The sequence below is a fragment of the Rhipicephalus sanguineus genome, unplaced genomic scaffold, assembly GCF_013339695.2.
Source record: "Rhipicephalus sanguineus isolate Rsan-2018 unplaced genomic scaffold, BIME_Rsan_1.4 Seq1536, whole genome shotgun sequence".
Lineage (NCBI taxonomy): Eukaryota > Metazoa > Arthropoda > Arachnida > Ixodida > Ixodidae > Rhipicephalus > Rhipicephalus sanguineus.
The window spans coordinates 15,155-29,955 of NW_023614635.1; the positions used below are offsets into that span (position 1 = coordinate 15,155).

The 14,801-nt window shown below is 45.9% G+C and overlaps 1 protein-coding gene across 2 annotated transcripts; it reads right to left on the reverse strand.

Annotated features, from left to right (window-relative positions):
• Positions 1–8,308: 8,308 nt before the first annotated feature.
• On the reverse strand, positions 8,309–13,809 carry LOC119376577 (uncharacterized). Of its 2 annotated transcripts, XM_037646363.2 has the most exons (5): positions 13,757–13,809; positions 13,102–13,699; positions 11,885–12,373; positions 8,458–9,171; positions 8,309–8,409 (listed from the first exon to the last, which is right to left on the reverse strand). In XM_037646363.2, exons 2-4 carry the CDS (start codon positions 13,669–13,671, stop codon positions 8,914–8,916), a joined length of 1,317 nt encoding a protein of 438 aa, XP_037502291.1. In that variant the 5' UTR covers positions 13,672–13,699; positions 13,757–13,809; the 3' UTR covers positions 8,309–8,409; positions 8,458–8,913. The 2 variants fall into 2 exon arrangements, with proteins under 2 accessions (XP_037502291.1, XP_049267403.1); XM_049411446.1 differs by having other exon boundaries at positions 13,102–13,809.
• Positions 13,810–14,801: the final 992 nt, after the last annotated feature.

The following is a 14,801-nucleotide window of genomic DNA, read 5'->3' on the forward strand; positions in this document are numbered from 1 at the left end:
ACACTTTGGTTGCACCAAATCATGTACATAAATACAATTCGGCCTCTACATTGCGCTTCAGCCTAGCAAAAAGAAACACTTTCATGTTGCTATCTCATAAGAATATGCTTAGGAATCCTCTCCAACTTTTTTTCCTGCAATATCGCTTCGAAGTATTAGAAAAATATTCTAGAAAAATTCGAGAAATCGAAAAATATTTGATTCGATTCACACTTACACTTCAATATTCGAATTCGCTTCGCAACCAAAATTTTCCTATTCGCACAGCTCTAATTTCTAGCTGATTTTGAGAATTAATTGTTATTTCCAGGCTGTGTGCTGCGCTATAATGTTTGACTCACACATTCTCAGAAGCCCCGACTACTGATCGGCAGCGTTTTCTGAGCATGCTGAAAAAGTGTTGCAGGGCCCCTTTGAAGGAGTACTGAAACGAAAATTTTACATCTTGTTTTTTCCGTTTCAACAAGTACATAACGACCCACCTATCACAGCTGGAAACCTTGTCTACTGGAGCAACTCTTTGCATGATTGTTAATTGTTTAGAGATTTTTTTATGGTGCCCAGTCACAGCTTCACTATCAGAGAGCACTGAAAGAGACAGGACGCAGCGAGGTTTGTTGGTAGACACAACTGGCCACGCGAGCATACAAAACAATTATGCACTTGCCATGCACACAATGCGTGGTATCATGTGAGCACTGCATTTACAACTACAGGAGAGAGCGCACACAAGAAGCATGGCAACCAACACAAACTCGTGACGTAGATGTTTGTTCGTTGTTTACACTTGAACCAAGTTGATTTCAATGTCGCAAGGTGCACCATATTGCATGCAGTGGCTTGGCACACACTATAAGATTGACTTTAAATATGTTTTAGGTTATATTTGGGGCTGATATTATTTAGGTGATATGTGTGTGGCCACACAAATCAACCTCACAGGTTATCTCGCCTTCAAAATTTTGTGTCAGTACTTCTTTGAAGTAAATACATAGCTTCATTGGGCTCTACTGCCCGTTTTTGTGGTTGGTGCTTGGCAGCTGTAATTTCATCACCAACGCAAAGGATTTGTGCTCTCGTCCAAGTACAGTGGAACTTCGATTATACGACTTTCAGGGGACGACGCGCAAAATCGTCGTATAATCCGGGCGTCGTATAATCGAAGAACCGAGAATATAGGCAGTGACGGTCATTGTTGCCCCACAACAGCGGGCACATAATGCCTAAGAAAGTTCGCGGCACAAACCTACGCTGCTCCGAGGAACGTAGATTAAATTAATTGAAAAAATGACAACCACGCATTTTATCGGAGGTGTGAACGAACCTTTATTTTCTCACCTTTTAAAAAAATCTGTGATTTTCTTCTGAGAGTTTGCCCAGCCACGACGCATCAGCTTTCTTTCGATAGCTGCAACATCTGGCAGCAAGTCGCCGATCTCGTCGCGTGCGCAAGCAAACCGCCGAATGTGGTCGACGTAGCACAACACGTCCGCGTAAGTCGGAACGGACGCGCTAGCTTCTGCGGCGTCGTCCATCTCTTCCTCGTCGGAAGTTCCCGCAGCGGCGGGACGCACAGTTTCGATAATGTCATCCAGCAACACTTCACTGCACACTGCAACGTCGTCGTCGGCACCAACATAGTCCGCGAAAGATCCAGGCAGCTCCAGGCTGCCGAACTCTGGTTCGTCGTCAACAGGCACTGCAGCTTCACTGGTAGAACAAGCACCACTTATATTAAAGCCGCAGTGCCTGAAGGAGTTGGCGATGGTTTCTGGCGTGTCTGCGTCCCATGCACTAGCAATGTAGTGCATTGCATCAAGCACAGAAAGCTTCTTATCCAACTGCTTGCGTTCCATGCCCGCCAGCCGAAGCTGCACCAGAAACTTCCGATATTTCTGTTTCATGCACTTGATGACGCCAGCGTCAAGTGGCTGCAGCTGGCTAGTGCAATTGGGGGGCAGAAATACAACTTTCACATTTCTCAAATGCGACATATCTGATGGATGGCATGGCGCATTGTCAAGCAGAAGAAGCTTTCTGTTCTTAGCCCCCATTTTGGAGTCCAGCTGCTGCAGATATGTAGAAAACATAGCAGCCGTCATCCAGGCTTTCCGGTTGAATGTGTACTGGCACGGCAGCCTTTTCAAATTCTTGAAGCATCGCGGCTTCTCAAACTTGCCGATCACGAGGGCAGGAAGCTTTTCAGAGCCGTCTTTATTAGCACAAAGCAATACGGTAAGACGCTGTTTGCTTCGCTTACCCCCGTGACAGCTCTCTCCTTTGAATGCCAATGTCTGTTCTGGCTGCATATTATAAAATAATCCAGTTTCGTCCGCGTTGAACACGTCGGACGGCTTGTATTCCCGTATCAATTCGGCAGCAATGCAGTCACTTTTCTACAGTGTCGGAGCTGACTGACGCGCTCTCTCCACAGCAGCGGCTGTACACAACTCCACTGCGTTTTTTAAAGCGATCCAACCAGCCATTGGAGGCTTTAAAGTCGTCAATGCCGCAGGCGCAATGCAACTGTCTCAGCCTTCTCCTTCAAAATTGCGCCATCCACGGCAATTCCTGAACTGCGGGGCCTGACGCAACCACTCAACGAGTTCACGTAGAAAACAGCGCTACGAGACGGGACAAAGAAAGGGCACAAACACAGCGCCGTGTTGTGCCCTTTCTTTGTCCCGTCTCGTAGCGCTGTTTTCTACGTGAAGTCATGCACCAACCAGCCCAAATCCGTACCCTACTTGCACTCAAACGAGGGCCTTCTCCATGGCAACATATTTGCCATCTTTCGCGGCCTTCCTGTTCAGGCCGAACTTGCCGCATTTAGTAGGATGCTGTCCTTCTTCGCGAGGATCGTTTCGCGGACGACTCGGGAATGTTCAGGTCGCGGGCAGGGCTGGCCTTGTTGCTCCGTTCCGCTTCTCCGCCTCCTCGATATGCGAAGCTTTTCTCCGAGCGTCATCGGTTTTTCGGTTCCGCGACATTGCGAGACGCAGCACTCGCAACCAAGAATTCGAAAGCTTCCTCGCACACCAATGTCCGAACACAGAAATTTTGCACGTGGACACAGGAAGCTCGGCGCAGCACAACCAACCGATGAGGCAAACACGTGAAGGAATGGCTGAATGGCAGCACGGCAGCGTTGCCAGATTGGAAAGGGGCTTCGACACCAACCCCAGAACAAAATTTCACCAGATTTCACCAACACTACAAAATGGCGACTATGACGTCATTTTTTTCTTTTTAGTGTTTTACTTTGCAAAAGCCCTGCCCCATAGAAAATATTTTTTGTTGTTTATAACGATATTATTACAAAGGAGAGTGATTTGATTATTTCTGCATTTTTACTTGTGGCTGTCAGCGTATTCGTAATCACATTCGTATAATTTTTTTTTTCCGTCGCCGGCACGGGGACGGAGCCCCGCCCCTAGAAAACGGACCAATCAGAAATCAGTTACGTTTGGAGTTCCGAGTTCCGAGAAGAGCCACGCGTCTACGGCATCTACGGCCCCTGGGTCCGTGGCCTGGAACACTGAACGCGCGCCTGACTGAATGGGCCATAAAACGTGGGGACAAGTGGTTGTTTGTGTGTGTGTGTGTTTGTGGTGCGAGGAGGAGAGCGCCAGCGACCATTTGAGCTGCGTGGGACAATTCCTATTTGGTGCATCAGTCGATCAACACTGCACAAAAACGTGCTGCTGTCGAAGCCAAAGGCCCCGCCGCTGCCATTGAAGAAGGCAGGCGTGTGCTTCCCGCAACATCCGGTGACCGTGTGCCTATGGCACACTGTGTATCAGCAGGCAAACTTCTCAACGAACAAAGCACCGCGGGGTGACATACGAGAACGGAAGAAAGACAATATATATAAAAATAGAAGTTCGGGACCGGGGGGGGTTGGGGGGGGGGGGGGTGGCGAACGGAAGGCGGCGGAGGGAGCAGGAATGTCTTTTCGAAGAAAAAAAAAAAGCATGGGAAGAGGGTGGATGGTGCACCATCGAAGCTGCGTAGTCCGCAGGCGCCTCTTCCGAGCAGGCAAAGAAACAAATGCCGTAGACGGATGAAATGGGCTACGTACAGATGGGAAGAACAGCGGGGGAGGGGCGGGAGTGTAGCTATCTCTTGTACTACACTCGTACGGTTGTGTGTGGGGTGGGGAGAGAGCGAGGGGGCACGGGTGCGCGCAAACGAAGACGCGTCTGCACGTGGCAGTGGCGCTCAACAGATGCATCCACCGTCGCGAAGTGACGCACGAATAGTCAGGCAACCACTTTCGAAACAGCTCCAGGATCCCATAACACTTTCTTTGCAACAATATTCACAGATTTTAACATTAAAGGAACATTACGATTACTTTTAATCGACAAAAACTACTACAATTATCTAGACTGAGGTAGGCGTACACATCAGCGACTGGAGCTTCGGGTTATTTTGTAACTATACCTACATTGAAATACAACAGTGACAAGACTATTCAAGGTGGCTTTTTGTCACTAGCCTTTAAATAAAACTGAGGCATAAGAATTAAGGTCTCTTTAACCGAACACCGCACATCGAGCTAAACATTTATTGAAACAGATAAACCAACGGTTATTACGTACAATGGGCTTTAGCGCCACAGACAGATAAATATCATTGTTGAAAACTGGATCTGCAAGAAATTTACATCACGCGATAACATTTAAATTTCTTCCAAAGGTAGCGCGTCCAAGAGGGGACAAGGCGAATGACGCATAAACACACAATACACAGCATATTGTGTATGTACAGCGATGTGTATCTCTGCTGGGGGCGAAGCCAGAAATTTCTTTTTCGGCGAGGGGGGGGGGGAAGCAAAAACTGAAAATTTTCGGGGGGGGGGAGGGTTGAATCCCCCCCCCCCCTGGCTACTCCCTGATGTCTATGCCTGTCTATTTGTCATTCGCCGTCCCGTCTTGCAATGCGCTATGCCTTTGGAAGATTGCAAGGCGAGCCCGCCGTGCAACACATAAGAGTTGCGTCTGTTGTTAGTCATGCATGTAAGCGTGTTACAAAAATGACCCCTCAATGCTCCAGCATGTCGTTACTTCTGGGTTTTCCGTCCATGCTGAAGAGTGTATATTGGAAAAATATTTGGTATTTCGATATACACTATTCGATTCGAATGCCGAATCGAATAGAACACTATTCGATTAATTATTCGAAATTTTAGAATATATATTCGCACACGTACTCCTAGAAACAGGCAAGGAGGTTTTGGGTGGCCCACCCAATGATGTTAAAAAAAGATGCTGGAGTGGAAAAGCCGAACGATAAAACGTCGTCAGCTAAGAAAAAGTAGCAAGTCAGCTGTCCACATGTGCTCTTCTTAGTTTAAAACCAATTAGCTTACCCTTACCCACGGTGTAAGATATATACTCGATCTACATATATCTTACACCATGCCCATACATCTCATTTTGTCTTATGATGAAGCCAGTGTCCACAAACCGACTTCAGTTATTTAGCCCTGTTTACTGTTTTATCCACTTAGCGCGTGTTAAGGGCCCAAAAACTACAAAGAAAACAAGAGGTAAAGACAAGGTTGGTTTTGAACACGGACCTTCGATGGATATTGTTCCGAACAGATACTTCCCAACGTGCCTCTATGTTACTGGCATCCTTATCAAAGCCTTGGCGAGCTTTACATACTCATTCGGATATATTACTTTCCTCGTAACCGACCAATGACTAACCTATAGCATTTACGTCACCAGAACAAGGGCATTTTCTAATCAGACATCAGACGAGAAGGGTAGGTTATTCAGGTAAGGTATGTCCAAACGCTGGCTTCACATTCGCTTCTCCGAAGTTTCGATTACTTCCACTATAGAAGTTTTTTAACCTCCTTAGAGCCCGTCGCCTTCTAGAGCCATAAAGGTGGATATGCATAAACAAGGAGAAGGAGAAAATTAACTTTATTACTGAAGACAAGAGGTACGAGCGGGGTGGCGTCCAGCAGGCCCGCGAACTGTCCCGCGACCTTCGGCACACAATGAGCCTGCTCGGCCGGTTTCGGTTTGAAGGCTTGTAGATTTGAGTGCAGCAAGAAACTGGCGCTAAGAATAATTGTAGTGACAAGCCACTCCTCAACATTTTTCACCACTTTTCACCAGATTTTGTCTGGTGTAGCCGTTCTGGCACCTCAACACCAGCAGCCCCCAATTTTCACCAGATTTTCCCAATCTGGTGCCGAATTTCACATCTGGCAACGCTGGCTTGGCTTGTCTTGACCACTGATCTCCACTAGGAGGAGCTGGATGGCGCATCGAGCACGCGGGCGTGAAGCCACCGGAAGCCGCTGTTTTTGTCCCGGAAGAGAGTTTTTCTCTTCTTTTTTAAAGAAATACCTGCCTGTAGCGCAGTAAACTATACGAATAGACCGGAAAAGTCGCCAGGAAAGACATTTCACGCTATAAGTACCTCAATGTTGCATTACTTTTTACGCATTTTGTACGTTGCCGCTCTCCGCCGTATTCGGACGGCGTCGGCACGGCGTTCGTCATCTTTCGTGTAGCGTTCGTCGGCGTCTAAAGTGAGGCGTAATCGCAGAGTTTGAAAAAATAAAAAAGAAAACGATCATAACCAACAGCTGCCACCCGAGAATATTTAATTGCGCGACTGAGACGGACAGAAGGCGCCAGCTTCCGGGACAAACAGGGGACCTTCCGGTGGCTTCACAAGCGCCCGCCTCGCAGAGCGGGGATGCGCCGTCCAGCCTTTTTAATGGAGGTCAGTGGTCTTGACTTGCTTGAGAGCGGCTCAGCGGCTCTTTTGTGCGCTTCCTCTATCCGCCACTGCAAAGCAATAGCGCTGTCATCGCTAGCGTTGACAGTCTTACTGAATTCAAGACTCGCGTTCAAAGGAGTTTGATTTGGCTATCTCAAAGGCTATGCTTTTATGCATAGAACTCGGGCTATGCGGGCGCCAAAATGATGTTAAGCACCAGTTACTTCTGCTCTGATTTAAAATATTAAAAAAATATTTTTGAATTTGTTATTATTAGTGAACAATAATGTAGCGAAATAAATTTTATTTTTGCGACGAATACCAAATCATATACAATGGCTGTCATTACGTCATTGGCTGGATCGTGGTGGCCAGCAGCGAATATTTTGACGTCTACTGGTTCTATAAACGTTGGTCTACACTACAGAAAAAAGCGTTTCTTCCGCGGTCGTTAGATGTACGACGTTGCCGCCACCTGTTTCATCTTATTAATAGCTTTAAAAAACGTTGTTTTGCTTCTATGTTGACGGAGTTGTATGCTGACAATATCGACAAGTGATGTCGCCCCACCAAAAATTATAGCCTCGGAGATACATCGCGTGTTTTAATCTCGGAGACCGCCGCTCAGCGCTTCAAAAAGGAGCAGACATGACGCCCCCGACACCCCCTCCCCCTTTTTTTTCTTTTAAAACGGACTGTCGCTTTCCGCGGATTTTGAAACCTGGTGGGACAAGATGACACTAAATTTTGCGCAGTTGGTCACTCCAGTTACTGCAGTGCATCATTTAATAACCTCCTTGATATTTCCCTCATTACGGGAAGGGGGGGGGGTACATATTGCGGCCATCTTCTAGAAAATTTGTCTTCCAAGTGGGAATGTTCCACGAAGACATATTTAGGTCTCCAAATTGAATTTAGGTCACATACGTGCCACAGACAACCCTTACTTGTTCTTTGCATTGCCCGCACAGGACTATCTTGACTGCTTCAAAAACCTTCGATGAAAGAACGAATGGGCCAAGGATATTTTTGATGATGCAACTGAGCGGCAATATGATACCACCCAAAGTGTTAGGAATAAATAACACATTTCCGAGTGGATGACCATGGCCATTCGCACTCATATGGCCTGTAACCACCAAAACGTAATAATAAATATTCATAAGCAGTTTTGCCACTTAGTAACATCAATGTGCCCACTCAATAGGATGGCTGGACCACGTGGATTTACAGATGAATGCTTTTGTAAGCCATTGAAGGACATGAATTGGCCTACAGTGGGCAACCAAGGGAAGCTTCAGCCCAAGTCTTGTCTTAGGTAGTGTGAAGTCCTATACATAAAATAATCTTCCTTGATAAAACGGTGTATCCAAGCTGGGGTCTTTTTAACTGGAGATTCTAATCAATGCAGCTCCTCCATCTTGTGACTAAATGGCAAGTTGGGTGAGTTAGTGCGTACTTATTTTCTGAAGAAAAACATCAATAAAAAATGAAGACAAGAAAAAGAGAGAATTACGTGTCACGCTGCGCTCACAACTTCATCATTTTGTGACCTTTTGTTTACATAGCTTTGATTTCAACACGAGTACAGTCTTATTCCAACAGAAAACTCCAATAAAGCAATGTATTATCTATGTCGAACAAGAGGAAATTATTTACCTTTCCCGTTAACCAGGGAAAAATAAAGTTGTGCATTCATTCATTTACCTCTACTCATGTAAAATACTTCACTCTTACAAACTGGAGGTCAGATATATTAAAGCTGGTGTGTCTACTGCCACTACCGTAATTTAGGTGCCCACATGCAACAAACGCAGCGGGCAGCGAAGTTATTTTTATTACCTTTCTGTCATGTTCACACAGTGGCAGAAGTTACTGCCTACAACATTAAGCGTTCCTTTAAAATATTACTAAACCGTTCCCCTGCTTTCTTTCTTCGCTAGGGATAACAGATACATACACAAAATACATCACAAATGTTCATTCCAGTCTGTTATAGACTGTAGATGAGTGCACATATATATAACACTTTAGCACATACAGCCGTTCGCTATGAGCTGGGTTCAAATGTACTCCACACATCTTGGAAGGTACCTCACTCAACAATCTTGGAACATCGCATGGCTTTAATGCAAGATTCTCACAGCTCCTGACTAGACACCATTAGGAAAAGGTGAAGAACTGGTGACCTGCTGCACAAAACAGTGTGCTTGAGTACCAGGGCCATGGCTGGTGCTGTCCGTTGCCTGGCTTCAAAGCAGTCAACGGTTCCCGCTCCCCAACTTTCCACAGTCTCACTACTTTGTCATGTCCTGCTGAGCACACAGTTTGTTCAGATGCATTGTAGCTGAGCGGCATTTTCAGCCCGTTGTTGTGGTGGCCGCTGAACTTCTGCACAACGTGCTTGTTCCGCAGGTCCATCTGAATAATCGAGAGGCACAAATGACAAAAATGTGTGCGCAATTGGTACGTACATTTTTTTAAAAATAGGCTTCTTCTGTCCTAAGCAACACGTACCGCCATTACCGTCAATAACAAGAAGCATACCAGTTTATTATAGTGAACCACTCGTTCAAGTTTCTATTTTGCTTCATAGGCATGCGAAGGGTGCCACATTACATGGGGCACCATAGCCTAATAACCAGCCTCCCCCCCCCAACTTTCATGACAAGTCACAAAATAAACCAAAAAGGGTCGCTTGCACAAACTGCATGAATTATTTCCAGCTTCCAAATTGCTCCTTACAAAATAAAAACATTACAAAGCTGAACTTGTGTCCCACTGCGCCTGTTGCTTCATTCTGTGATAAGAGGCTCATTATTAGAAAATGTAAATGAAGTAGGGGTGTGCAAATGGTGAAATTTCACCTCGAATCGAATAGTGCCGAATAGTGGCCAAAAATATCGAATCGAATATCAAATAGTATATTTACACGAAATGTGTACCGCTAGTTACGGCAAGACAGAGGAAAAATCAGGGATGCTACGTCGTACAGACAGTTTTATTACGCATTTGTTCGGGAGTGGCTTTTGTTTCAGCTTTTATGGGCGCGCAGGCATGTTCAGAGAAGAGCCGCCATTCCAGTCAGCAGCGCCACTTCTAACCTCCTAACGGCTAACAGAGGGGTGTACGGTAGCTAGTTTTTTTCCCCCATGGTTGCGCATTACAGCTCATCTGAAAACGGTAATGTGCTTCATCGCCATGGGTGCTCCAAGCCCAAAAATCTTCGGCCGCCCGTTCACAGCAGCGTTTTAACTGAGTGCCGGAACAATAGGAGTTTCTGAACGAGTGGTTCGGTGCGGCAGTGGTGACTGCCCAGCGTGAACAAATTTTTACATGCAAAGCCAATGACCGAGGGTTTCGAATTCGAATCGAATAGTACCTAACCGAAAGTCAGGACGTTTCACTACGCTTGTGGCATACACGACCGAACTACGCAAGAAGTCCGTGCCTTCGTTTCGGGAAGGCAGTTGTGAAGGGCTTGACAGTTTCCTCATGTCTTTTTCTACGTGCGGAAATGACATAATCTCGTTTAAGATCAGCATGGGCTCGCTTTTGAACCAGGATGTCGGTGAAAACTTTAACGAAAGGCTTTAACGACGTTAGCGTTAAGTTTTCGTCACCCCACCCTAACCAAGTGGCACCATTGGCCTTTGTGGCGTTTTAGATATTCGTCCTGTCAAATTATTCGAAACTTCGAATACTAGCTATTCGAAAGTCGAATCGAATTATTCGGTTAGGTACTATTCGATTCGAATTCGAAACTCCAATATTCGCACACCCCTAAAATGAAGGTGAAACATTAACTTCTACAATGTTCTGCTGAAACTACAGTGCTCTCATTGCTACACCAGAATGGTGTCACAGATTTTCTGTGTCTTTTTTTTTTTCGTATTATGGCCATAGAAGCGCAGCAGGTGCTCTCGAAACTGGCAAAATTTAGTCTCCGGTAAGCTTAACATACAATGTGGTCATATCTCTGCTGACAAAACAATGAACAAGGCTACAGCAGACATTATCAAAATATATGATGTTAGGGCAAAGCTGTTATAGGAGCTTCAAGACTGTGCCGACATTTATAATTACAAAAGCTTTTTTTACAGTCTTTCTTGCCTTTCAATGCCTCTTCTCATGCTAAACAGCTTTATCTGTTCATTGCAAAGGGGTCGCTTACTAATACAGTTGAACTTATTTTTCTTTTTAGTGTCCCTTTATCACGCAGTGATAGGTATGGTTATTAAGAGTTAATTCATCCGTTTATAAATGACCACCAGCACACTATAAAGTAATGCGAAACAGAACATACAATTGCCCCCCAACTCCCCCACCAACTTTAAAAAATATCGTGGGTTATGTCGCTGGCCAGTGGCACCCAATATCAAAAATACCTTTGTTATACGCAATATTCACTATAACTATACTGGCTGTGCCAACTAGCTTGCACCAAGATTTAAAAAAAAAAACCATACGCTCTAGGAAAGTTCTACCTGTTGTTTATTAGCGGTAGTCGTGTGTACATACGACCTGTATTTTTGTTATGAGTAAGCACTAAATAATTAACTCGCCAATTTTTTTACTATTGCTCGAATTGCTAAAATATTACCTTATGTTGTACCTCGCCTCAAGTCTGCCTGGTTGTCTTTTCCGAGAAAAAAACAAAAACTTGCAAAATACACCAAGTATAAAAAGGATGCACACTCATGCACCGCTACTCCAGTGCTTTCAAGTGTTCTTTAGTTGATGCATGGCTGCGTTAGTTCATCACCGCATTGTACAGAGCTTCACGCTCAATGATGGACGCGTCAGCAGCATGTTTTGATGCACGTCCATCAAATAGCATGAAACCCTGTACAATGAACGAACGCAGCCGTGTATCAATCAAAGAACACTTGGAAGCGCTTGAGTAGTGGCGCGCAAGCATGCGTCTATTTCATATTTGGCGTGTTTGGCGTGCTTTTGTTTTTTCTCGGAAAAAACAGCCAGGCAGATTTCAGCAAAAAATAAATGCTTGATTCTGGGGTTGTTTGAGGCAAGGTACAACATAAAGTTAATATTTTATCGATTCAAGCAAGATACTTAGTGACGGAAACACATGAGAGACACTACATTGTCAAATTAACGGCACACAACTCACCAAGACCAGATTTCCATCGTGGGCACTTGCAATCAGCATCGAGCCAGAGTCAATTACTCTGAGGGACACGACACCACGATAGAGCGGAACCACGAAAGTGTGATTTGTATGTGGTCGGTCACGTAGGTCGGTGCACATCACATTACCACGGTGCGTTCCCACAAACAACAGGTTGCCGTCGTCGCTGAACTCCACGCTGAGCGGGCTTTCACGGCGAGTCCACACGTTGGTCCCCACTGATCCAGCCTGCAGAATTCGCAAAAGTCGTATCTCCTTTTCCATGCCGACAGCATGGGCCCGCCCTCCAGTTGAGGTGGCACAGCTACGTAGAGCTTCGGAAGTGGGAAGCCACGTTACGATCGAACCTCCGCCATTGATGGGATACGACTTCGCGAAACTGTTCAAGCTTGACATGCAGTCTGAGGCAACATATGCACAAAATGTTCGGGTCGTTCCGTCAGGTTGACGATAAACGTTGATGTCCACCACCTAAAGTAAAAATGCAAATGTAAAATACTCCTATGCTGAAATCCAAATAAGGCAAAAGTTCAGGGGGGAAGGTGGAAGCTTGAAGCGATGAAAAATCCTTCTCCAGTGATAGCCTGTGCTCAAGGATTTTTTATTGCTTTGAAGCTGTCACATGCACAAGAGCCAATATACTTTTGTACATGCCGTTCATACATTCATTGGTAGGGAATTAGTACTTGGCTATCTTGGACGAAGAAAACAATACCTTGGCACAGGACACAGTGCTTGTGTGTGCCATTTGCCCATGTACTTTGCTAAGGTGCTGTTCCTTTGCACTAGGTATGTACCAACCAGACCAAGACAGCGCACCTTCATATTAAAAATATTGAGAATGATGCATGCCTACTAGAAAGACATTTCCAGAAGATAAACATTACAATTGTATGCACATCGAAGCCTAGACACGTAGCATGTGACGCTTGTGTTTCCGGTGCAAACTGCACTTCTGTGACAGCATGGTTCTAAAGTGTTGATGAAAGCGTGTCAATAGTATGTATGCAACAGCCTCAAGAGTGACATTTGTGACTGGCAGGTAACTTTACATTCACACTCAACTTCATTTCGGCGATGAGCATTGGCTGACAAAAAAAAAAAAGAAAATTGGCGATGCCTTTCGTACTTGTTTAGTTTTTGTGCGCTCCACAGGCTAAAATTTGCGTTTTTGCCAAGCACAGGTGTGGACGAATTACCTTATGTGCCGGATGTGAGGTGACAGTTTGCAAGCAGTCATTTGTAGAGTTACCGAAGTCGATAAAACGGAGGACAGAGCCGCGACGGCCGTCTCCTGTTTCCGTAGCCCACGCGCCGACGCATACCGCTGCATCCGAATCCCGCAGTCCCGAAAGGTAGGTGCACTCGCCACCGTTTTCAATCTCTGCATGCACGATGCCTTTGAGCGACGCCATGCGCGCGCGTTGCACCGATGCAGCAAAGTTGCTGAACGGCAGTAGTCCAATCTGCATGCGGCACAGACTCCGGGGCAGTGCGGTGTTGCCGCTGCGCTGAAGACTCGCTTCGACTACTTCTCGGCACTTCTTGTTCGACAGCTTGGCATCGATGGATGCCTGCGTGAGCGGGTTGTGCCTGTTCTGGCCTGGCGTGAGTCGAAAGTAGCGCCGTTGAGAGGCGTCGTAATAGAAGCCCGGCAAATGAAACGCATCGTCCTGCCCGTCGTCGCCTCCCGACGAAGCAGCGCTGTCCAGCTGATCACCGTGCCTGCCACGGCGCCGTTGACGTTGCCGACTTCGACTGCGTTTCATTCTCTGTCCGTCGCCAGTACTTGCATAGCTGTAAATATGTATCGATTGTAACACAAGACGCTTTCTACATACATAAAGTTAGTACTCTGTTTTAGCCTCTCTTGTACCGCCACAAAATTTGTACCACGCTGCGCCAGAGAGGCTTACAGGGAGCGACCGCCGCGCCGCCATCCGATAGCGCCTGAAACGCGCTTCTGGGCACTTTTTCTCCCTGAAGACGGCTGCTGGCCTAGGTACTGAGGAGGAGAACGCCCCTAGCTCAACTTGTCCCTAAACGCGCTTCGCGCCGGTGTCAACTCACGTCGAGGTAAGTTCTTGCATTCCTTGTTCTGCGATGTTTTCTACGCGCGACGATGAAATTTCTCCACGCAGTACGCGTCTCTATTTAGAACTATTTTCAGCGTGACAGTTTTTGTATTTTCTTGTAGCCTGGGAACACCGTTCAATTTGTGCGACAGAAACTTATGCAGCTTCCGTCTCGCGCAAACAATTGAATATCGCTTGTTACTTTCTTGCCCTAGAGTTGAACTAGTAAAATGTTCGCGACACACACTTATGAGAACGAATGCAATTAGCTAGGTCTTCGCTTGTAGTACATTAGTGTGCAAAAAAGCTTTTATTTGCGCAGGTGCCCATGCTGCCAGTGCAGTCATAACGCTTTGGCGTTGGATCCGAGCCCATGGAGAAAGTTGGAGCTGTAGAGCTGTATGTAAGTAAACTTTGTGCGTGCATATTCTTCGTTTGACCATTGCGAAATATTTCAGAAGTGGTGTACTAATCAGTGCACAAAAATTGATCTGCCAACGTTAAACAAAAAGCATTTAATAAAACTAATGAGCCGTAGTGTCCCCACTTCACTGCTCATGGGCTTTCTTCCATTAGCTTAATGGGCACAGCCACTGCATGCTCTGCCAAGAAGCCAGACATGAAGTTCAAGGGGACACAGCTTTTGCATCGGTCTGGCTTTAATGAGGGCAACTTACGCTGTGATTCAAAATTTTATTTTCAAGCCGTTGTTCGAAGCTTTACAGGAGGCTAACACATACAATAGGGCTCTCGTGGTTCAAAAACCGTGGGCAGGACTACCGCTCAAAAGAAATCTAGGCCGAAGGTTTACAGGTTAGTATGAT

Bases quoted from the DNA above. Each gene is read 5' to 3' on its own strand.
- LOC119376577 (XM_037646363.2), bottom strand. From the start codon at position 13,671: ATGAAACGCAGTCGAAGTCGGCAACGTCAACGGCGCCGTGGCAGGCAC. The intron at 12,374-13,101 runs GTAATTCGTCCA...TTTTTACTTTAG, and splicing joins CCTCACATCCGGCACATAAG to GTGGTGGACATCAACGTTTA. The intron at 9,172-11,884 runs GTGAGTTGTGTG...TCGATTATTCAG, and splicing joins ACGATGGAAATCTGGTCTTG to ATGGACCTGCGGAACAAGCA.